Raw genomic sequence first — 26310 nt, 5'->3', positions numbered from 1 at the left:
CTATAATTAAAAAGACTTAAAATTATAATGGTGTAGAAAGATATAGTACAATTAACAAGCTCTAATTTAATTTTTTATGACATTTTTATACAAGCAATATTATTAAGTAACTGTTGTAAGCATAAAATAAAAAAAATATGAGAGTTAGTTAATTATATACATGGGTAATAATATTATTTAGGGCATTTAGGCATAAGACTGTTATAAATCATTATTCTTATTTAACTACCTTAATACCCATGTCTATATTTTTATGATAATTTATATATTTATATAAAGCAAAAAAAATTGTATTTACTATTAATCTATAGTTACATTTTATGTTTACAACTAAACCGTTTTTTATTTTTTTACTTTTATATTCTAAACAGATATATAAATAATTGAGATAAAATGTATTTTAAATTTAAAAATACTAATCACTGTAAAATAAAATGATACCCGATTTCATATAGATATAGGTACTAGATATATCGTGTAAAATTCTTTTTCATTCAAAAATTAACTTTGTACTTTTAAGAAAGACTTTGAATTAATACGTGTTTATAAAATTCATAATATTCAGATAATGTATATATACATTGATAAATTTCTAAAGTAATCAAAAGAAAATCACACATAAATTTGATTTCGTTAAATTGTTCTTAATTTAGGGATCAATGATTGGTTAAATATGTGAATTTATTTTGCATTAATATTGTTGAGAATTATATGACTTAATTTACTGAATTAGGCCATATTCCAACAATTCAATATCACGATTGCTGTATAAGGTTTATGATTTACATATCTAAACATTAATCATAACCTTAAATAAATTCATCCCTATTTTAATATATATTTTATGCGCATTACCATATTTATAGTAAATGAAAATAATTAGTAGAGAAACTTTCACAAAAATGACATAAAAAAGCAAAAAGTATTGTCTTATTTTATTTCGTGTCGTTTTCTTAATTTCCAAACAAAGATTGCATCTGATTTAAATTCTTTTGTGTTCAACAGTTTGGAGTTCATGAGTTTTAAAGAATGTTCTGGCTTATGGATAGTGGATTTCCGCCTTATCTTCCTTGACAATAACGATAATTGTTTAGTGGTGGATGCTTTAACGATGTCCAATGGTATTGGTGTAGACATATTGCTGCTATCACTGACAATACTTTCAATTGAATTTGCGGAAATGAATTTTTTATTATTGAAATACGAACTTGGCATAGCACTCTCGGCAGACATGCATTTTACTGGAGGAATATCAGCTACAGTATCTTTACTAGACGTAAATTCTGAGACATTAGAGATTGTGGTTCCAGTGATAGTGTTTTCAAAAATATTCACAGTAGTGGCAGTGATGTCTGAGGAGACAGTGGATGCGTTAATTTTTGCGAAAGCGTCAACACACTTATCTGAGGAAGTGGCTTTGGCGGTGATTTCATTGGTAATGGTAGACGATTTAGAGCTTATTTTAACCGAAGTTGTATCGTCAGTAACAGTAGTTGAAATAGTTGTAACCAAATCAGCGTTAACGGCAGTGGAAACTACTGCATTTTTTGTGGTAGAGGCCACAGTTGTAATAATTGTTGAGGCGGTAGTGTTAGGCATGGTTACAGATTTTTCTACGGCAATGGCTTTAGAGACGGAAGTATTGTCATTAACCATGGAAGTGATGTTTGAACTGTCAGAATTAATGGTGACTGTGTCGGTAATGGCAGGGACTTCAATGTTTTTAATGGCAGTGGTAGATGTGGTGGAATCAGAAATAAAATTGGTGGAGTCAGTAATAGATTTGGTGGAGTCAGTAATGGATTTGGTGGAATCAGATATGAATTTGGTGAAGTCGGCGATGGATGTGGTTGAGTCAGTGATAGCAGTAATTAAAGCTGAATTATTGGTGGTTACAGTAGCCATTTCAACAGTAGCTGGCACTTCATTAGCTGTGGTTACTTCATCAATAGTGTATAAAACGGGTAACGAAGCTGAGACAATATTCGTCGAAGCTTCAGAGGTTATGTTGGACATAATTATATTAGAGATTGTATCGACGACAGTAATGTCTGAATAGTTAGTAACAGCAGAATTTCTGTGTAAATCGATGTCATGCTTTTTGGTATCACCATTATTATATTGAGACCGAATATTGACAAAGCTTTTGGGTAAATCTGAATTTTTCTGAGCTACATTGTAATATTCAGAAGTTTTTTTAACTGGGATAAAGCATGAATCTGAATTGTTATGGTTATCACTTGGTACGCATTTGTCACTTAAATAGTCGTCATTTGTCAGGTCATTGTCGACATCGTTAGTACGTGATTCCGGTTGATATTCTTGTTTTGGAGGACAGAGTACACTATTAGGGTGAGTAGTGTCAGTATTAGATGTTTGATGACGGTATGTGGTTTTATTGTTTCCTACAATTAAAGTCCCCAGATTACGACATGTTTCCAAATTAAGTAAATGGTTAATAAATTCCATCCCGCTAGGATAAGGACTTTTAAGTTTTTCAAATAGTTGAATTACATCTTGTGTGGTGGATGATAATTTAGTCGGATCAACTCGTTGGTGACCCATCTTGGGAAATGCAATACGCGGTGACACAGACGGTGAATCTAACGTATTCTGATGCGATTGATTCGTCAGAAGTTGAGGTGGTTCTTTTATTGATGAAACTGATTCTGGAGATTTCCGACATGTTTTTAGTACAGTACTTTTTGAAGTAAAAAATGGTCTCAAAACTGGTGATTTATTATCTAAAGGTTTGTGATCAGCAATCATAGGTCTATCAAGTGGAATTATAGATGTATCATCAGAGATCTTAAAATTTTCAAATAATTGGTTCATGTCTAATGTAGGAGACAATAATGTTGATGGTACAACTGGACGGTGACTCAACTCAGAAAACTCGGTAGGCAGTGACGCAGAACACGAATCTAACGTATTCGGCATCGATTGATTTGTTAGAAGCTGAGATGGTTCTTTTATTGGTGGCACTGGTTCTGGAGGTTTCTCATATGTTTTTAGTACAGTACTTTTTGAACTAATAAATGGTCTCAAAACTGGTGACTTATTATCTAAAGGTTTGTGATCAGCGATCGTAGGTTCATCAACTGGAATCGTAGATTTATCATCTGGAACCTTAAGATCTTCAAATAATTGGTTTGTGTTTGATGTAACGTAAAAAAATGTTGAAGGAACACTTTGATGATGTCTTAATTCCGGAAACTTAAGACGTGGTGATATAGAACGTGAATCTAACGTATTCTGATGCGGTTGATTCGTCAGAAGTTTAGGTATTTCTTTTATCGGTGAAAATAATTCTGGAGATTTCCCATATGTTTTTAGTACAGTACTTTTTGAACTAACAAATGGTCTCAAAACTGGTGACTTATTATCCAAAGGTTTGTGATCAGCGATCGTAGGTTCATCAACTAGAATCGTAGATTTATCATCTGGAACCTTAAGATCTTCAAATAATTGGTTTGTGTTTGATGTAACGGACAAAAATGTTGATGGTACACTTTGATGATGTCTTAATTCCGGAAACTTAGTACGTGGTGATATAGAACGTGAATCTAACGTATTCTGATGCGGTTGATTCGTCAGAAGTTTGGTTAATTCTTTTATTGGTGAAACTAATTCTGGAGATTTCCCATATGTTTTTAGTGCAGTACTTTTTGAACTAATAAATGGTCTCAAAACTGGCGATTTATTATCCAAAAGTTTTTGCTCAGCAATCGTAGGTTCATCAACTAGACTCGTAGATTTATCATCTGGAACCTTAAGATCTTGAAATAATTGGTTTCTGTTTGATGTAACGGACAAAAATGTTGATGGTACACTTTGATGATGTCTTAATTCCGGAAACTTAGTACGTGGTGATATAGACCGTGAATCTAACGTATTCTGGTTCGGTTGATTCGTCAGAAGTTTAGGTGATTCTTTTATTAGTGAAACTAATGCTGGAAATTTTCCATATGTTTTTAGTACAGTACTTTTTGAAGTAAAAAATGGTTTCAAAACTGGCGATTTATAATTCAAAGGTTTGTGATCAGCAATCGTAGGTTCATCAACTGGAATCGTAGATTTATCATCTGGAACCTTAAGATCTTCAAATAATTGGTTCATGTTTGATGGAGCGGACAATAATGTTGATGGTTCAACTAGTAGATGACTCAACTCGGAAAACTCAGTACGCGGTGACGTATAAAATGAATCTAACGTATTCTGAAGCGACTGACTCGTCAGAAGTTGAGGTGGTTCTTTTATTGATGGAACTGATTTTGGAGATTTCCCATATGTTTTTAGGACAGTACTTTTCGAAGTAAAGAACGGTTTTAAAACCGATGAGAAAATTGGAGATTTACTATCCAAAGGTTTATAATCAGCAATCGTAGGTTTATTAACTGGAAACTTGAGGTCTTCAAATAATTGGTTCATGTCTGGTGTGACAGACGACCATATTGATGGTTTACTTAGATGGTGACTCAATTCGGGAAACTTGGTACATGATGACATAGACTGTGAATCTAATTTATACGGATATGATAGATTCGTTTGAAGTTGAGTTGGATTTTTTATTGGTATAACTGATTCTTGAGTTTTCCCATAAGTTTTTAGTACGGTATTTTTTGAACTAAATAACGGTCTTAAACCCAGTGAGAAAACTATTGATTTATTATCCAAAGGTTTGTGATTAGCGATGGCTGGTTTATCAACTGAATACCTTAAATTTTCAAATAGTTGATTCATGTCCAGTGTGACGGAAAATAATGTTGACGGTTCATTTCGATGATGATTTAACTCAGTACGTGGTAACTTAGACCATGAATCAAATGTATTCTGAAGCGATAAATTCGTTTGCAGTTGAGTTGGTTTTTTAACTGGTGAAATTAATTTTGGAGTTTTCTTGTGTTTTTTTGGTACAGGCCATTTTGAACTAAATATTGGTCTTAGTACCGGTGATGAAACTAGTGATTTATTATACAATTGTTTGTGATCAGGAATCTTAGAATTATTAACTGGATTTATAGGTTTATTTGGTTTTGACTTATGTTTATCAATTGGAGTTTTATATTTACGCTTTTTAGTTTTAAATTTAACACCAGGAATCGCATATTTATGATCCGGCATAGAGTATTGTATAAAGTCAGTAGTTACAGTCAATCGGTTTACAGCACGTTTTTTAGTTTTTGGCTCATAAGACTTTTCATCAAGAAACTTACGCTTAAATGTTGATTTTCCTGTCAATTTCACATCATATGTTGTCTTCATTAACGCCGCAGTCATCGGGATTTTTATTATTGGTTCTGTAATCGTTTTTATTGGTGAATCTTTTATCAGTAGCGTTGTTCCTATCGTCTCCGTTAAAGATTGCATTGATGCTGCTAATGATGACAAATTTACTAAAGGTGGTGGTATTGAAACAGCATCGATTGCTAATACTGAATATATTGGTTTAGATGGTGTAGAATAATCAGCAGTAAAAATGTTGCTTCTACTAGTTGGTAGAGATGTAATCGTTAATAATTGGTTGTCTTCTTCTTTTTTTCTCATATTTATTTTATTTTCTTCTAAATTATTATGTTCTAATTTTTTCGTCTTTAATTTATTATTGTTTAAAATTCTAAAAAAAAATAAAAAAATAATTACTCATAAGTTTTCAAATATTAAACGGAAAAACAGAAGTAAGTAATTTAACTCAAACCCAGACTAAATAATTATTGAAATATTATCTAATATGATTATTCACATTATAAATACGTAAAAATTACAAATTAGTGAATTATGTCTAATCATAATAATGTATTTCATTTGCCACTTTCATCAGAGGTGAATTGGAATTACGGTTCTGTTTTGAAAAATTAATATTTATTGTTTCACTATACTGTGAAGTATTGATAACAAATTGACAGGAATGCAGCATTCGTGGTACTCACATTGAATCCCAACTCATACTAGATTCTGTTCAGTGATGACAAGATTAGAAATCTCCTAAAGGTTGTTCCTTAATCTGAAATAAAATTCCTAGCGATTCACCTTTACTCGTTAATGCACAGAACATTAGGACATTCCACATTGTCCCATTCGTTTTGACTAACATATTCAAAGATGGCATTTTTTAATATTAGTTTTAGATATTCAAGTATGGTCATTGCACTGAGTTACTTATTTGAATTTTTTAAATTTTTAAATCATAGAACCGAGAATTTAAGCGTACATTTTTTTCATTTGATACTGAATAAATTTGTTACGGAAACAAAATCAGTACCTTGTTTTAGTAGAGTCACAGTGCTTTTTTAATTCAGATGTGAGTTTTGTAGTTTTATCTCTTCGCAATAATATGTAAATGTGACATGGTTTACAAATAAGAATGCCATATTTTAATGTAACAGGAATATTATCTTCATTAAGAATTAATTGATATTCATGCACTATGTCTTCACGCAATTCATACTTTTGCATCGAGCGATTTCCACACAATTGACATTGAGTAATCAGCAGTATCTATATGAAAACAAAAATTATTATTTAAATTTATCATTCTTAATATTTCATATCAATTGAAAGCTATTATAAGAATAACTTCAAAAGCAGTGTCCATGTGTATTCTTGGATATTAAAAATATGGATTGTATTTATAATTATTTGAAGAGAAAGGTGGTAGTTACCATTATTGGTATGATATCGCGATTTAAGATATTATATACATAATATATATTTATAACCATGTATAGTGTATAACAGTGATTGCCTAAATATGGTTAGTAATCACCAGAGTTATCGGTTATTAACTAACAACTATCAATCAACCTCATTAGAACCACTGCTTACCAATTTAGTAACTAACGTCCCCTTTTGTGTACATCACTTAATGTATAAGGTAGGTTTAGGTAAAGGTCATCCATATTTTTAATATTTATGTGAAAATTATGTAGGACACAGTTGGTTTATTAATATAATATTGAAAATATTGTTCAACAACCTGATCATAATGTACATTGCAAAAACGAATTTTATGCAATGCTCTTTCCTCATTATTCTGGCCTCTTAATTTGATCTAAAAAAAACAAAATCATAAATAGATTAAAACATAATGTATAAATACAAATATTAATGTTATACATACTTATAGTTATAGATAACGATGTCTATCCTTGATCTTTATTTAACTAAGATTTGAGTAAATTTATATTTATTTTAATCGCAATACAAAATATGGAGAGTGGACTCCTGTATTGCAGTTGTATGCATAAATAGGTAAACTAAATATTATGTATTTATAATTGAATACATTATTGAATATGATACCAAAATCTAGTACATATTTGACCATAAAACTCATTTTTCTATTTTCAATCAATGTAAATTATACGTTTTATAGGTACCTTACTGGAAGGTTGTAAATATTACACGCTCTTACTTTTATAATTATGTTAATTATACCCAGTAAGTTATGTTAAATCCGTACAACACAGACATTTATTTTCAAATAAATATATTATTATCATTAAAGTAATAATTTAAAGTGAATAAACCTATTACATACTTTAATGAATTCAAACTCTTTAAGATAATAATTTAATAAAAGGATCCGATCTCGTCTGTGTTTTTTTCCAAAATAGAAATAAGATCTTATGCCAATAATAATAATTATAATGACTATTTCTTATAATTATCGAATAAAACTTTGGAAAACATTTTTAAATTAATTTGAAGTAAACTTGAAAACCACTTTTCACTATTTTAAAACTGCTGAACCTTTCAAATGAGATTTGAAAATATTAATTAATTATTAATTATTAATTAATAATTAATAATATATAAGTAAAAAATGAATTTAAAAAATGTAAGGAAATAGTTTTTAAATAAATATTATGATTTTAAAAATAATAAATAAGCACGTATATGTATTGGAGCGATTGCTATTTCTTTTACACAGTCAGACGCTTAGATTATTGCCTATACTCAACCCCTCAAAACGGCCAGTATCGAATCCTCTTAAAAAATTAAATTACCTAATCAAAAGGTTGAAGAATATCACACTTACTATATTATTATAAAGATTATTATTTATAGATTAAGTTACGTTAGATTTTCATTTTATATTTATATATTATATTTATTCTTAAAATTAAAATTAGACTTAGTTTGTTGATGTTTTATTAAAAAATATTCAAATATGAGTAATAATAATCATTTAACAGTTTAAAAGTTAACATACTTTATTTATCAAAAGTGTCGATTTTAATTTATCCAGCCATTTTGAATTAAAGATATGACATGCATTTTGTTCACAAGTCATTATAAGACAGGCACGTTTTGAATGATTCTTCGTAAAAGTTCGTTTTTCTATGGCCTGGTAACAACCAACGCACAAACCTGAATTGGGTCCAATAAGGTGACTGGAATCTATAAAAATATAGATACGATAAATACGATAAAAACAACAAAATATTTGTGGATCAACACAGTTTAAGACTTCTAACAACTTAAACAATTAAAATATCAATCAAAACTACACAAGACTATGTTTAAAAATAGGGCTTTAAATGTATATTTTGTTAAAACAATATATTATTCCTAAACACTAGCTTGTTTTGTGTTTTAATCATATATTGTATTTAATTGTTAAGATTGTAAGAGAGTATTTTAAAAGTCTAATACGAGTTTCATACTTTCCAAACAGGCTTTTTGCAGTTCTAGATTCTTAATTTGTGCTATATGAAAAGTGTCTTCTAGACGAAATATTCTGTTACAACAGCTGCATTCAAGCATACAAGAACGATCAATAGGAACCATTGATCCTAATGGTTTTGCTACTGAGATCAAAATAGAGCTAAAAATGAAAAAATTAACAATTAACAATAATTAATGATAGACATATGATTTAATGTCGTTCAGTTAAAAATGTTTAAACATACCTCGCAGTGTGTTTTTGATTATCACCATTATCGTTTGTATATTTTAATAGATACGAACATTTCGTTCTTTCTAAAATATATAAATTAAGTATTTATAAATTTTAATTGATAACAATTAAACAATGCAATCCTTATTATTTAAAAAACAATTAATGTTTTTGTATAAATTTAAGTAGTTTCAAAACATATTTTTCTAATTTTTTTTTTTTTTTTTGAAATCACTTTAGATTCGAGTTTTTTACAAAACACAAAAACATATTTTTTTCATATTTAAGAGAAAGCAGAATATTTTTTCAGGATACTTCGATACATAGAAGTAGAATTTTGAACGATTAACTTACGAGTTGTGAGTTTATAAATTTAAAGTTTGGATGAGTAAAGTGGGGTGGCAAACGGTGCCCTGAAAACATTTGGTCCACTGCAACTCTCATCAAAACTTTAAGGGGCCTAGCTAATATCCTCAATTATACTTCACAAGACCTTTACGTTGTCCTCTATATTGAATGGCGACATATTTAAAATAATTAATGGATTTTTAAGTAACAATTAAACCTACATGTAAATTGAGAATGGGATTATTTCACAATTTAATTTTTTTTTCTTAAATAGATTTTCATGTGCAAAATACGTAGATTGATACAGGGACTCATTTTGCTTCATGTTTAAATTATTATTAAAAATCTTAAAAATGTACTGTATATAAATAGATATTAGATTTTGTTCTTATTTTGGTAATGCCAAATTTTGTACATGAGAACAATTATTGTTACTCCATATTCAAATAAATAAACTAGTTACCTGAACTAGATTGACCATGATTTAATTGATCTGTAATATGTCTATTAGTTATGGTCATCATCTGAAAAATACATACATTTTTAAATATTTTAATATCATTGTAGTAAATTTTTAATCAACACTACGATTTATTAAAAATCACACATTCAAATGATAATTTGAACTGTGAACGTGGCTATAATTATTAACTTATTTTTATACAAAACATACAGTAAGTGTTTAAATGTGGGTAATTCAATAAATATTTTTGTTAATCTTAGGGTGAGAATTCTCTGTAGATATTAATAATATTATCAGAAATTCTGATTCTTACTGATTCAGAATATTAGTAACATAGCCCAAAACAGTAAATTTAGATCAATATTACTAGGTATCAAAATACATTTTATAATTATAACAATTTATTGAACAGGCAATATTGCAATATGAATGTCTTCTAATAAATATTAGTGATACATAATAAATAAAAATACACATAGTAATATAAGTATTATTTAAATTTTCAAATAAATTATAATTAAGTGTATGTATTACAATCTATCAATATAATTATATTTCTAATCAAAAAGTGTTATTTACTTACAAATTTAAATATATTATTATAATTCAATTTTTTAATTGGTACCTTTTTTTAAGATAAATAAAATTATAAACAATAGGGAATAAATATTGTTGCCTTTAAATGGAGGTTTTATTTGTAGTACTTAAAGATATCGATTTTTTTAGTGCTTTAACCAATTATCCTAAACCAGGCAAAAATTTATGATTTTTTTGAGATAATGTCATTTCCAATATAGATATTTCATTATCTCTGTCCTACACGGATACAATTGATTCATCTGTTATAATCATCTGGAGGTTTAATTTTTAAGATTGTGGTTTGATCATTACATCTATTTTGGATAATATTAGATCCTATTTTACAGCGACTTTAGAAAAACTATTTAATAGAGGTAGTTTTTTCTCAACGGTCGGTTCAGAATGTGTATTTGATTGCAATAATCACTTTTCTACAGGATTTACTAAACGGATGTATGGTAGAGTATTTTTTATGGCACTTTCAAAATATGTATTTGGCAGAGATAGTTTTTTTTTTTGGAACTGATAATTATTTCCTTCCATTCCCCTCAGAAAATACATTGTGCATAGGTATAGAAAGTTTGACTTTTATGGTCGCCTCTACATGAGGATTTCATACAGATCGCTTATCTTATATGATCTTATTTGAATATATTTTTAATATTTCACTTATATTCTTGATGAAAAGATGGAATATTTGGTAGAAAAGATGAAAGATGTTCAATGTTTCCAAAAATGTTCATGTTTTAACGAAGATGATTTTTTCTTAACATTTTTTCGAGAGTAAAATTTTTATACCTTGCCAATTAAAGTTATTTTGAATTATGTTTTTTAATAATGTTTCCATCTGTAACAGTAATTTAAAAAAAATTTATGGCAAAATTTAAGTAAAATTCGAACTTGGAATTTGAGCTTCATTTCTTGCGACATAATATAATTTGCTTGGAGGTTATTCTTATTTTGTTCACTTTTGTTATTTTAGGATGAAATTCGTATAGAGTTAAATAGGCTGTTTTTAGTAATTCAGTTGATGTTTATTGGTCTAATTGGAGATAATCTAAATTTTGCAGTCACCTCGAAATAAGTTTTTAGTGAAATTTGTTAGAAACACATTTTATAGAAGTCTGTAATGCATTCAATTTAACGACTTCTGATGTATTTTTCATTTTAATCATCTTAGAAATAGATTTGAGAGGCAATTTTTCTTCTATTTTTTTTATCAAGGAATGTTTTTCTAATATTATTTCGGAGTATGTATAATGTAAAAATACCGCTTTTAAAGATTCGATGATTTTGGAATATGTTTCTGGTAGTCAAGGAACTTTTCTGTCATACTTATGTTTATTTCTTGGAGATTTTTTTCCTGTTTTTGATAATTCAAGATAAAATTCATGCAATAATAGTACATTTTTTTTATAATAGTTCTTTTAGAATATCACTCGTGTGTTGATGGTACTCTTTCTGGTACAAGAACTTTAGTACAATAAGTTCTGGTTCATTTAACTAATTAAGATAAAGTATTTAAGGATAATAACTATCCAATGTACAATATTTATCAGCATTATTTTTATTTTTATTTTCATTCTTAATTTTTTCTAAGTTAATATGGCATATTATAACTATTAAGCAGAATTTTTACTCTATTCTTGCATCTACATTTAGTATAGTTTAATGGATAGCAAAATATATTGATTATCAAAATAATTTTCGTAAAAGGAACTAGATTTGTTCAATACCAAAACTATTTTAAGATTACCACAATTTCTAAGCTTTTTAAGTCATTAATTAAAAATATGTACGTCAGAATTAAGTAGTTTCCCAAGCTTGATATATCTTACAAAAATAAAGTAATGGATGATTAATGAGGCCATATCTATGGCATTAAGAGGACGTCACACCAGTGTTGTCTCCGGTTTATACACGTACTACATAGCGAATTGTTCGTTCACTAGTTTTAATAGTGTGCTGCTAGTGTTTATATTAGAGTGAATTAACCCATTATCAAACTTCAAGGTAAGAAGAACATTATCTGTGTTCTCTTATTGGTTTTTCCGATACATATTTTTTAAACAAGTTATGTGCCTTTTAAAATATTTATACTTTACACACTCATAACTTAAAAAAAAATTAAAACATCCTAAAAAACTAACGAGAGAACAGAGATAATGTCCATACCTAAAAGTTTGATAATGAGTCAATATAAAAACCAACAGCACACTGTTGAAACTGGTGAACGAATATTTACCATACAGTACGTGTGTAAGACGGAGACTACACATGCGGGTGCGATATCCTCTTATTAGAATATTCAATCTATCGAAATAACCTATGATAACCAATTTGCGATATCAGTCAACTACCTATTAACCTAAATCCTAAATGTTAATAAAGAACAATAAAATACAGATCTAGCAAGTATTACAAGGTCCTTCTAAGTGTTATAACTTTGTAAGTTATTAATAATAATATTTCATAATTTATCTTTCATGTTTATCAATGACAAACAACAATTTATCATCAAATAAAATTGGAGTTGAGTTAAACTTTAATAGCTATACACTGTCAAGCATAATAGGTATATTTCAACCAATGATACAAAATATTTATAATATAAAATCCATAAGTTTGAAAATTTAAACAGATATATATATACAAGTACTTTGAAAGAGGCATAATTTCCTAAAAATCCTGAGATTTTTTAGAAAATTATAGAATAAAAACATTTTTGTTCAAGATGTAGGTATTTGATAAATAACTTATCTGCCAAAAATAGCAAGTTTGAATAACTATTCTCGAATCTTATTTTAGAATTTGATTCACATAAATACAAGAATTTGTCATTTAAATAGGTAGTTTGAAATGTGGTTATGTGTCAAATTTTAAAACTATTTGGATTTTAGATTCTGAACAAAGTGAGGATTGTATTGATTTATAGATTTTACAATGGTGTATGTTTTTTTTTTGTTCATCACATTTTTTAGTAGAAATAATGATTTGATTTTTGACTTCACTCCCTCTTTGAAAAGGAAAATTCATCTAGTTGGTACTTTGTGGGGAAGGGGGTTCAAGAGTAAAAAATTACTAATAGTTAGAAAAATCCTAAAAAAGTAACGAAAAACGGGAATTTTTACATATAATCAGTTTTTGACAAAATAGGTTTTTTTATTTTGCTGTAACTCAAAAAAACATCATTGTAAATACTTGAAATTTTCACTCAATGTTTAAACTAGTTTAATCTATTAATGATCAAATTTTCAAAATATTTTGGCTTTTTTTAAGCTTTTATTGGAATGCGTATAAAAAAATTGACTACCCAAAAGATCTAATACAAGGTTTATTAAAAGTTGTAATTAATCATTAGTCACAAATTTGTTTATAAGCATTTAAAGTTCAAATGTTTACGAAATATGTCAAAATAACGAAAATTTGCATGAATTATGAAGTTGAAAATTCATAAAATTATACCTGAAATTAAAAAAACATACTGACACGATAGTGAAATTGGGCCGAACTTGGAATACTCAATAACTCATAAATTCAGAATAGTAAAGTACTTGGATAAAAGTATATGGTTTAAGTACTCCAAGACTTCCTTGAAGTATCTGTATTTAAAATCAAATACTTTAATAATTTTTTTTTGGTATATATATATTTCTGTTTAAATTTTGTTCACAAAAAAGTAAAAATAAAAATTGATAATAATATGATACATTATATTATATTTTTACCACATATTATACTTAACTGATAATCAAATACTTACAAAAATACAAACATCGCAAACAGATGAGTTCTACAAAATAATCCTAAATAAAATAAAATATACTATATAAAGTGAATGTAAAACATATTCAATTAATCATTCAATTTTGACAAAATTTAAAGGTTAAAACAAGGTTCCATGTAAGCAGTTCATACTGTAACCAATAATTATTTAAAATTACCAAGGTTTTATTTATCAACTTTTTAAGTTCAAATTCAGACGAAATTAGATATTTAAACAAATAATAATGATTTAAATTATTTTGTTGTAATTTGAAAATATTACTAGATACTTGAGACTTTTAAAATACATAATTATATCTTATATACACAAAGAACACATTTTTCAAATACAATTTTTTGGATAAAAATTAATTTGACCTTCTGTAGACTGTAGTACTATTAGCTTAATAGTAAAATTATTTAACTGTTCAATTTTAATAATAATAATTATTAAATATTATTAAATTATTAACTACTATTAAACTTAATTAATAACTTTAATCACAATGGTATCATACAATCTGACAGACCAACTTCGCTCAGAATTTTTGATTTTATATCATTTAATTTTAATTGAACACAACCATTACAGTGACTTTTATAGACACTTAATAGACTTACACCATACAAGCTCATTGATAAATGTGAATTACAAAAAGTTGTCTTTGGTGACCTGTGACTTTTTTCTAGCAAAATCACAAGAATCATTAGGTCTATCTTAGTTCATATCAACTGATAGGACATAAGTTACCTAACATAGGTATGATAGTATAAAATTTTTGATCATTCTAAATTTCAGATATTTTTTGTTTGGTAGATATTTTAATTCAATTAACTTCTAGAAGAATGCGTTAATTTTATATTAGATAATAATATTATTGTCTTGTATATTTCGTTGAATAATTATTACAATTTAGCAATTATATTTTACTTTTCTTATTTAACCATTCCCAGTATACTGATATTTTACATATAAATGCTTCATTGTTTTTAATTTTCATAAAAATATTATTTTAATATTCATTACCGAACATTAAGCTTATAATGACAAAATTATAATTTATATCAACCTATGAATATTTTTATAAAACAACAAGTGGCGTACTAATGGGCAATCCAAAGTGCAATTTGCTAAACAGAAAAATTGTATAAACAGAATAACAAATATGTAAATTTTTAAGAATAATTGAAACAACAATAAATTAACGTTAACTGATTTTTATTTTCTATAAATGAGTATTTCTGATTCTTTAATTGAGAAGTAGACTTTTATAGTTATGTATAACTTGGAAGTTGGAGCTGATAATTTATAAAACGCAACATATTAGAAAATTTCGTATGACAATTAATGCAGTAAACCGTATTTTTATCGTAGAAACGAAATATTTCCGTGGATGGATATACTTATTTTCATAAATTTGTAGTTTGTACTCTAGAGTTTAAATAAATTAATAATAATATAAGATAAGATAATATAGATAATATATTAATATTATAACACAATTATATAACAATATACGATACTCGTAGTATAGAGCTAATTATTATATATATATATACATATATTAAATAATTACACTTGCAAACTGTTGCAAATAAATCAGTGGTTAGTTTATATAAACATATTATTTATATATAATAGATTATGAGTTATGAGGAACTTTTTATTCAATTTTCAGGTATTATTCAATATAGTGGTAATGGTTTACCGTAAATAATTTAAATAAAAAATATATTCAAATTCAAATTTTTTTCATACTTATAAATAACTCAAAAATAGAAGAAATATTTCGAAAATTGTGAGGTGTATAGAAAATATATTCCATGAAAATATCATGCATAAGGTTATTTTTTTCAGTAACACCAAAAAACTAAATCGATTTCTTTGAAAACGGGTTTAAAAGTATTTTTCCTTTGTTTCAATACTTCACATTGTCGGACTTTTTAGCTGGTAAATAAAAAAAATATCATAAACGTCTTAAACAGTTGTGAAGTAATAAAATAAACTGTAAAGAATATCAAGATGGCTAATATTCTTTTCATTTTTCACATAGGTTTATAGGCTATAGAAATAATGAATCAACGCACTAAGTAATAAACCGTGAAAAAAATAATTTTGTTTTCAACTTTAAAGAGTTAGATACGTTAGACGCGCTGGTCACAGTCTACAAAGTTAAGTTGTCAGCTGCGAGCTATTTAATATCTAACCATTAAATCATATTGTGTAATATTTTAACAATATCAACATATTATATTATAGTAGAAGTGCAGTCATGCAACTTGCAGATAAAAGATACCTATACAATTCGCAACAAATAATATGACTAATTTTTACAATCGGACTTTATTTTTTTCATAGGTAATCTGATCGAAAAATGCTTGTAATTTTTATTATGAAATTTAAATTCAAGTTAATTTTGTCAATCTAATAAAAATTAAATAAAATTAAAGTCAATTAAGTTGGTTAGGTATTCGACTATTTACATTTTTTAAATACTCATAACTTTAAAATTAAAATATGATTAAAAGCATATGAGGTTGTCTAGATAATAATTTTGCCTTTAAATTTTATTAGAAGTCAATTCACTCTAAATTTTTAACTAAAAGAGCTATACGTGTTCTGCTGAGCGTAAAATTTGCTATGTTACGCATTTGTAAGACGGAGACAACACATGAGAGTATCATGTCCTTTTAAAAGTAAATCTAATTAATATGTTTGAGAGGTCAAAATTGAAAATCCAAAAAAAGCATCAAAAAAAAATGCGGAAAACAGTAATTTATACACAAAACTGTTTACTTCTTTATGAATAACTCAAGAGTAAAAAATGAATAAATAATTTTTAGTTTAGTCAAAAAAAATTAAAATGTAATACAAGGTTCCTCAAAGACAAAAATAAAGTTCATCGAAAACTCAAATTATTATTTTTTGAGTGTCTGAAGTTCAGAAATTCGAAAATTATTATGAGTTATAACTTATAAATTCATAATATTTTTTATTTTAATCTTAAACAATATGAAAATGTAGTACATAATTCCTTAAAAGTTAGTCAACAGAAGTAAAGTTTACCGAAAAGACAAACTAGTTTTTTATGAGCGTTCAAATTTCAAATTTTTTTGACATTGGATATTACCCTGTAAACTAACGATTACGAAATATTTAGACTGTTTTTGAGATTTGTATACTTGGCATAAGTTTTTAATTTATTACCTCTGTAAATATCGATTAACAATTATTTGTATCGCTAAACCAATTGAAAATTTAGTACAAGGTTTCTCAGACACTTTTATCATGCCTAGTATTTAAAAGATATATATAGGCAAGATTTTTATTTATAAGCATTTAAGGTTCATATTTTGACAAAAAATATCAAAATCGCTAAGATTTATAAATTATTTTATAATTTGAAATTGATAAAATGTTCTATTTTTGTACCTAGTTAATGATTGGTAATTTAATACTAAGTTTTTCATAAGCAGTTTATTGTAACCAAAATATTTAAAAATATTATCACTGGTTTTTTTTATAGACATTTTAAGTTCAAATTTGTCGTGATTAGATACCTAAAACCGAGATATTTTGGATGTAGTTAAAAAATATCTCATTGATGTTTAAAATTTTTTTAAGCATATATGAAATGTAACGTGTTAGTTAAAACTTAATTAAAATTACAGTCCACTGACAGTTAATTTTCGCTCAGAATCGTTTTTCGTATTGCATGATTAATCAATGAATTCAAATATAACACATGGGTACAATTTATATTACAGGACTTATTCAATGATGAGGCACACTCGAGGTTAGGTTAGGATAGTATTATCTGTTTTCAATAAAACAACGGTGTAAGAAAAAAAGCGATGTTATGACTATAATTTGAATAAAGTATGTATTTGTTATTATAACTTAATAACTCGATCATAAAACATAAAAGTAATTTTAAATTTGATACTTTTAACGTAATAATATATATTCGGTACGCGCCCGATAGTTCGAAAAGTAGACTACATAATGTAGTGTAATGTGTAATGTGTAGCATATTCTGATAATTAAATATTATTAAAAAATCGTTCTAATATGTAAAACTTCTTTTAATATAAATTAGCGATACGCCATGATTAAAAAAAATAATTATTTTTTATACTTGAAAAAAGCCTTGTATAGACCACATGTAGTTATATTTAAAAAATCTAATACCTATTTAAGTTGGAACTTTTCAATAATGCACCAGATTTTTTACACAAATGCTTACCACCAACGATTTTTGAAATGGATATTACATACCGTTAATTATTATTTATTTATTTTTTACCGATACAAAGGAAGAACTATATCATATTTTATTTTTTAAAGTTATTATGTTCCAAATTAATTTAACCAAAAAAGTGTTGAACTTTAAAAAGTTCTAAAAAATAAACACCTAGACTTAGATCAATCTTTTTACCATCAACATTTTTCTTATAATCGGATTCACATTATGGCCATTTTAAATTTATCCAACATTTTTTAAAGTAAATTTAAATTTGGTTATTTTCAGTACTAAAAAGTAAACATGAAAAAAATTATTACACATGCAGCGCTAGCGTCACTTAATGACAAAAAGGAAATATTAATTTAAACAAAAGTTACTTCAAAAGTTAGTTCTATCTGGTACACCTGGTATAACAGTCAGATGTTGTTTTCATTTATCACAGACGTTCGATTTCGAAACGTTTAGAACTTTGGTTTAGCTAGGTACTGAATAAAAAAATAATCATATATCAATAAATTGAATAAGTTTATACACTTATGGTTTATTTTATTTAGAAGTTTAGAACCCCACGAAGTCAGATTTTTTGTTGAAAATTTGACGGTAGATTGATTAACCAATTAAAGAATAAACAATTTATTATATTTCTGACTTTTGAGGATAGTACTTCCTCCTAGTCCAGAGGGGGGGGGCATGTAATTAGCGTTTACTCTTGTTATGACAAATGCGTGCCAGTCATTTTACTCGTTTTTTAATGCCATTTTTTATTTTGACTCTCCATGTACATTAAGTTAGTTAAATGTTGTGCAAAATTATGCCCGAAATGTTACGTTGACACATTAACATCAATAGCATTGAAATACAGAGAACCTCAAGAGCTTCAAATATAATTAAGGCAAAAACACAATTATAAAAAAATAACTTGGTACCGATCAAAATGACTCGCTACGTTTTAATGTATATGTACCTAAATTAATATGAACAAAATTAAGACCATTTATAGTTTTATTATCTATATAGATTTTTTAGTAATACGTTTCTATAAATATTCTGGACTAAATTTGAAATTTATTATAAAACGTATTTACCATTTTAAATACTAAAAATGTTTAGTAGGTTACATAATGTTTAGTAACCTGCATTGACGTGAACTAAAAATAAACTTTAAAAAAACTTTCGGAGAACAAAGAGTATTTTAAATGTATCTAAACTAGTCTAAGTAACTTGAAATCATATGGGTAACAACAACATTTTAATTGAATGGATAAGATATTTTTTTGGCGAAGTCGTGCTTAAATTATGCTTGGTAAATTATCCTAAATTTATTTTTAAAAATATTGTTATTTTATTCTTTACCAATTTACATTATTTACTTTAAAAAAAATCATTTCCTAATTGAGGGTTATTAAGGGATTATAAGTGCGTAACATCATACATTTACGCTAAGCAGTAATTAATGTTTAGCTTTGTTAATTAAAAAAATAAGAGTCAAACGACTTATACCAAACTGAAAACTTTATAGTAAGAAGATTATCATTTATGAATATCAAATTAATTTTCAAATAATATTAACTAATATTTTTCTTTTAAATTTTAATACTACTTGTAAAATATTTTTTATTATGAATATAACAAAAACACACATCTCTAACAATTTTGTTAATTGTCAATTTTCATTCACTAGTGTCAATAGTGTCTGTTAATTTTCACAATTGAGGTAAATTTACCTATTAATTATTATAAGACTATTAAGTATTAAGTATCTTTGTTTATGCATCGGCTTTTATTCGATATTTTATTTTCAAGCGAGATGTCAATAATATAAAAGGGTATATGAAATATGACTGTTAAAAATGCTCATATCTCGCTTGAAATCAAAATATCGAATAAAAGCCGACAAACATTAATCTACTCAAAATTAATTCTCGTATTATTGTGACTTTTAAAATCTTTTCTGAAATTATGAATCTAATTTAAAATATTGGTTATTAGTTCTATATCTAAAGCTAAATCTCCAATAGCTTAAGATGCTGCAAGGTTTAATAAGATTATTAATTGTATAATACAGTATTTTACAGAAAAAAAAAAAAACATAACTATATCTTAACACTACTAAAAATAATCAAACAAAATCACTTTTTTCTATTTCTTCGTAAATGTACAAAAAAATGGACCAAGTAATAGTGTTTTACAAATAATAATGTGTTTTCAAACTTTCTCATAATGTTATGTATTTATTTATATTATTGATATTACATTTACCTCATTATAATATATATTAATTTACAATGGTAATGAACAATAAATGAATAGGATTATGATATATGTATAATATTATATAATTATGTTACAAAACATATTACGTTTATTATATGTACACAATAAAATGTTAACAGATTTTACTTATTATAAACGTTTTGACATTTAAACTATTAGTTACAATACAATTTTAGTGTTTATTAAGACATATATGTATATACATTTTGATGTACAATATACTGACACATATCTAATAATTTCGTCTTTTACTGCAGATACAGTAAAATCACAGTAAAACATAAAGACTTTTTTTCCAAACAACAAAATTACAACAATCGAATTAGAAATTTAATATTTTTACAATCTTAAAATTAGATAAATAGTTAAAAAAACACTTTTTTCTAATTGTTTTATTTCCAACTCAAATGAATATAGGAAATGTTGAAATTCAATTAAATCCGGTAATATTTTATAATGTAGATGTATATACAAGCTATAAATGATTTAAAAAAAATTGTCCTTCTTCAAATCTGGTCTAGTGATATCCATGAATTGCCTCCTATTGATACATATAATTAATTTTTTATTTTACATATAGTTTGCATCACTTTAGTATAGGTAATACATATTTTAGTAACAATCTGAACAATTTTTTTTTAATATTGTTTAAAAAAACCGAACTCGTCACATTGTGACATGACAAGTTAAGTAATAATTAAAATAACTTTAGGTAGGTATCTTTAAAAAAAAAAAAATTAAAAAAATAGAAATAGAGTTCATATGGTTATATAATAAAATAGCATTTTACTAGAAACATGTTCTCAATGATACATCCATAAGACTTGAACTGTGTTTTATAACAATAATAATTAAAAACACCTAATTTAGGCATCATAGGACCACCTCATGTAAAATAATAATAATTTCCATTTATTATTATTACCTATTATAATACAACAATATTATATTATAATTTATAATAGGTAATCAATAATACATTATTTTATTTTGACGACATAAAAAACACGTGAATACAATTTTAATTTATTATGATGTAACATAATACTTACCGGAATGTAAAACATAATTTATAATTTATTACTTAATAATTATACTTTAATAATTTAGCCATTAAAAAGTAAAAAAAAATATATCAAGGCCAGTAACACCCACAAATCACAGCGATATATAAATATAAAATATTCGTGTGGGTGTGCATAGACAATAACGACAATTTTATTAGGTTAGAAACCCAAATAGGCCGAATTGGTAAAAGGCGGGAATATATCGAGTTCAAAAAAATTATTCTGTAACGGTGCAACGTGATATGATTAAGTAGGGTGTGTAAAATACTAATTACAAAACTTACAATTTTTAGAAAAAGTTGCGGTGGTGCGTGACGGCCTTTAAACTTGTGTTGCGAACGCCGACAAATTACGTAACATACATAACACCACAGATAGCGAACAAAGCGATGGAGAACTTGAAGGCAGAACAGTTGAATACATACTACTTACAAGTTGGTAGTTACAACTAGTACCGATGGAGGCGCGCGTGACGTCGGTACTTTTATTATCTATGCAAGTACGCGACAATTAGGTAATAGCTGCAAAAATATATTGTTTGCGACACAGGTTCAACAACATCGAGAACCAACAAAGTCCACGCAACGATTGCGTGTGACTATAATAGAAGTGTTCAAGTTGGTATTTACTACCATTTCATTTCTCTTTGTCGGTGTCCTATTTTGTCGTACCCTCGCCGTGAGCAAGGCGCACTCACGCTTTTCATAGCGATGGATCGTAGCCTATATTTTCTAGTCACGCTTAGTAGATCATCACCGACCCCTTCTCCAATCTATGATTTTTAGTAATGGCGGTCGTACCCCATAGATGTTGAAATAATATTCAGGCTGTAAATCTGGCACAGAAATAATACTAATTATCAGACGAATACATTAAGAACATATCCATTTTGTCCTAGTTGGTGGGGTCACATTACCCTAACGGTTATTTTTAATTTTATTTATAACGCAACTTCCTGGGCCACCGCTGTCTGAAATGATCATCGTCGAATCGATCGTCGATAGTTCATCAATCGTAACTCACTCGTCGGTTGAATTTCTGTCGGTAGAGTAAAGCCCAAGTACGAACGGGTTCCTTCAAAATAACCTCCGACCTTGCACCCTTCTCCGTGACTCCGTTAGTCACTACTTCGTTCTTCACGACTCCCGAGTGTCACGATACGTGACTACTCTTTGATTTGTACTTCTCGGTTAACTAGGATATCTGTAATGTCGTGTCCAAAAACTAAGCTAGGCACAGTTCAAAAATTTTCAATAGGTCAGACCGTTGACCTATATATTTTTAGATTTGTTCTCTATATAGTAAAAATGTACCAGTCAACGACCGCATGCGCGCGTTTAGGCGTTTGGTCTCCAACGAAATCAATTGACGGGTCAAGTGATGGTGTTCTGATATTTGATGGTACGTCATACGGCATTATAATTAATAATGCACAGTGACGCTAATAAAGACCAGTCGTGGAAATACTATGATGCAATATTGAATGTTCTAACAAATTTAAATATAAACTTTTTAGGTTAGGTTATAAATGGCCGTCTTGAATTTTGTCATAACGCAGCAGTTTCGCGGTGAATACACCATTGAGAATCCGAGTAGTTGACAGTAAGTTTCTTCCACTTTGAACTTTATCACCAATAGGCGATAACACGGTTATAGATAGTACTTATCTTATATCTATCATGATAAATATGATATATTTACAACTTTATGGTATGATTGCAGAGCTTTTGTAACTTTTCGCCAATAGATTTGGTTGAAGTTTACATCATTATATTATTATCTTTTATTATCATTATTATTGAGTTCTATAAAATAAGTTATTATTAGTTATTAGTCATCACTCATGATACTATAGTTGCTCTGCTCCTCCACTGAAGTTTGTCAAAAAGTTATGATCATACCTAAGTCATTATTTGTTGTTTATATCTTGAATTTTTGAACCTTGTTATTTGCATCTATAATTCGCGAATTCCGGGATTTCAGTATAAAACTATCCATCAACCAACCATCTATTTTTGTGGGTTACCACAAACCATTAATATATATTTTAATCCATTGGTCAGACCTTATTGTATTATCACATATTATATAATGTCACAGATTTCTACACCGTCAGTACTAAGAACTCTAATTACAAAAAAAAAACCAATAACAAGAAATTGAATATCAATCTCGATAGACGGTTGGTGAGGATTGTGAAAGACGGGCACAATAATCTGGAATTTCATTGATACAAAAGTAGTTGCCTAAAAACGTTTTAAGGCTATGTCATACAAGAAAACAGAAGATATATACAGAGACATCATTAATACTTACATAATACTAACCATAAGAATTTATCAACTAAGAAAACGTGAAACGGAAATTCGTTTGATGATGTCTTTTGATCTGGTGTACCTCCTGCCTAGCGTTTTAGGTACAGAAAAGTCCAAGACTGGGCATCTGGGCATTAACGAGTTAAAAAGTTAAAGTTAATATTATCTTAACTTTTTAACTTAACTAGTTACTTTTGGATATTCATTAACTCAATCATTAACTTATTTAATTTGTAGTTTAATTAACTGGAAATTAACGAGTTGATTTTCATTTTACGGAAGAAGTTATTTTTTTACATTTCTCTATTTCAGTCTATTTCATATTTATGTCAAAAATATTTACCATGATTTGTTAGTTAAAATTTTTATATTTTTCCAATCACTCTGTACTCTAAAGGAACACCCTGTATAGTGTATACATCAGAAAATATTTTATATTATTAAATTAATTATATCAAGTAACAATAATAATATAGTCCCTTTATGATTATAAGGCATTATGGCTATACCTATATGGGTATATTATTGTGATCTGACAAGTCTAAAAATAAACAAAAACAAATTCATTACTTTTAAGGAATTTATTACTTATTAGTTATTATATATTTGTAACTACTGTTCTTTTTTTTAGAAATGAAAAGTTCAATGAAATACAATAATATACTGTATAAAGTATAAACATTTGTTCTATAGTTATAGTCCAATAATTAGTTTTGGTTTCAGGGTTTGTAAAATAATCAAGTATGCTTAAAAACAAAATTAACTTTTTTTGAACTTAATAAAAAGTTTAAAAAAAATGTGTATTAACTTTTAACTTAACCGAGTTAACCTATAATTAAATTAACTTTTAACTTTAAACTTTTTGTTATTGGCTCATATTAACTTAACTGGGTTAAAAAAAATCATTAACTTGCCCAGCCTTGGAAAAGTCTGTGTAGACCATGGATAATAAAAAATTACGGGCATAGATAGGATATAACGTTTTAGCACCAGTTGGATCAATGACTTAAATTGAGGCCAAGTATGACGTGTACTGTTGTTGACTTGTTGTAGCTAGATAAATTGTTACGGCGGCGCTTTAAGCAGTTGTGTTTCGATTTTCTGCCACGCGTCGGCACCACGCCCTACCAATTTCTTCATTGATTAAATCGTGGTATGGTAACATTGGTAACTATAGAATATATTAAATATATATTGCTATTTACTAATTCACGCTACGATTTGCCATTTGGTAATAATATCAAAAAATGGAGAACCACTGGTTTCCGACATATTGCAACCGCCGCCGTGCCAATATTAATCTGGTAACGACTGTATACTTAAATCGAACATGGATTAGCCACCAAGCCACTGGCAGTCGGTCGTAACTCTTTTTTGTCGCACACAAGCGTCGCCCACTAAGTAACAGTATCAAGCTATAATATGTCGTGTTGTATCGACTATCGGAGCTTGTTTTTCATGGATTGGTCTTATGCATTAACATGATACATCAATAAGTGTTATCAATCTATATTTATTATCATAGAAATAATAGAGATTTTTCCATTGTTATCATAGACGTATAAATACAATAGAATAGACCAGGAATGAAGTGAGATAATGTGTAGCTAATATTTCTCATTAGAATATTACTATATTAGATCCATATAACTCTGCGCTATAATTAACAATTGGCGTGAGATATTATCAATGAGATTTTACCTAACTCAGCACATACAATACTTCAACTATCATATAATTATTTTACAAAAGTTTAATTTTAAGTCAGTGGTTCCTAAATTTATTTTTGCGTTGCCTTTTTTTGGACCACGTATAGCCACGGTGCTCTGCTATCAATACCATAAAAGACAGGACAAAATTCTCTATTATAATGAATTTTTGAAAAAAAAATTTGTACATTTTAAATTATTTGTTATAAGCCATAATATGTCCCAGTGCCCTTAGAATGTGCTCGCGGTGCACAATTTGGGAACCGCTGCATCAGATTGTCTGCCTCTCTCTCTCTCACATCAGTCGGGTTCAATGTACTATGCGTAAAATGGCAAACATTCCTGGTTTATTTTATCAAATTTTATATGTCTTTGATTTATATAATATTTTTTCAAATAATGTCATAGATTATTATCATAGAATGAATAAGCCATATTAATAAATGGCGTATACAGCATTGCGCAGGCGTGGAAGGGAAAAAGGCGGAACTCACTCCTGCAAAAGGTCGTTTGTTGGGTTGGTTATCACCATAGTCCACACCTAATCTGTGTAGTACATTCGATTCTTATTTAACATCCAATGTAACCTTAAATTAATGTAAGCAAATGGCCTCCAATGCTGCCACGACCGCAAATCAGTG

General features: G+C 27.6%; 1 protein-coding gene across 2 annotated transcripts; it reads right to left on the bottom strand.

The window, feature by feature from the left end:
- Nucleotides 1-426: 426 nt before the first annotated feature.
- Nucleotides 427-23516, bottom strand: LOC149060304 (uncharacterized). Of its 2 annotated transcripts, XM_089216871.1 has the most exons (8): nucleotides 21930-23508; nucleotides 9714-9774; nucleotides 8916-8985; nucleotides 8670-8830; nucleotides 8216-8403; nucleotides 6977-7051; nucleotides 6263-6498; nucleotides 427-5617 (listed from the first exon to the last, which is right to left on the bottom strand). In XM_089216871.1, the coding sequence occupies exons 2-8, from the start codon at nucleotides 9772-9774 to the stop codon at nucleotides 931-933; spliced, it is 5478 nt and encodes a 1825-aa protein (XP_089072997.1). In that variant the 5' UTR covers nucleotides 21930-23508; the 3' UTR covers nucleotides 427-930. The 2 variants fall into 2 exon arrangements, 1 of the variants encoding a protein (XP_089072997.1); XR_016189616.1 differs by lacking the exons at nucleotides 427-5617; nucleotides 6263-6498; nucleotides 6977-7051; ... (2 more) ...; nucleotides 8916-8985; nucleotides 9714-9774 and adding an exon at nucleotides 20516-21119 and having other exon boundaries at nucleotides 21930-23516.
- Between the last annotated feature and the right edge of the window lie 2794 nt (nucleotides 23517-26310).

The sequence above is a fragment of the Diuraphis noxia genome, unplaced genomic scaffold, assembly GCF_037042655.1.
Source record: "Diuraphis noxia isolate RWA-SAM2 unplaced genomic scaffold, SU_Dnox_SAM2 contig0001, whole genome shotgun sequence".
Lineage (NCBI taxonomy): Eukaryota > Metazoa > Arthropoda > Insecta > Hemiptera > Aphididae > Diuraphis > Diuraphis noxia.
This window is presented reverse-complemented; position numbering and strand designations above follow the sequence as displayed.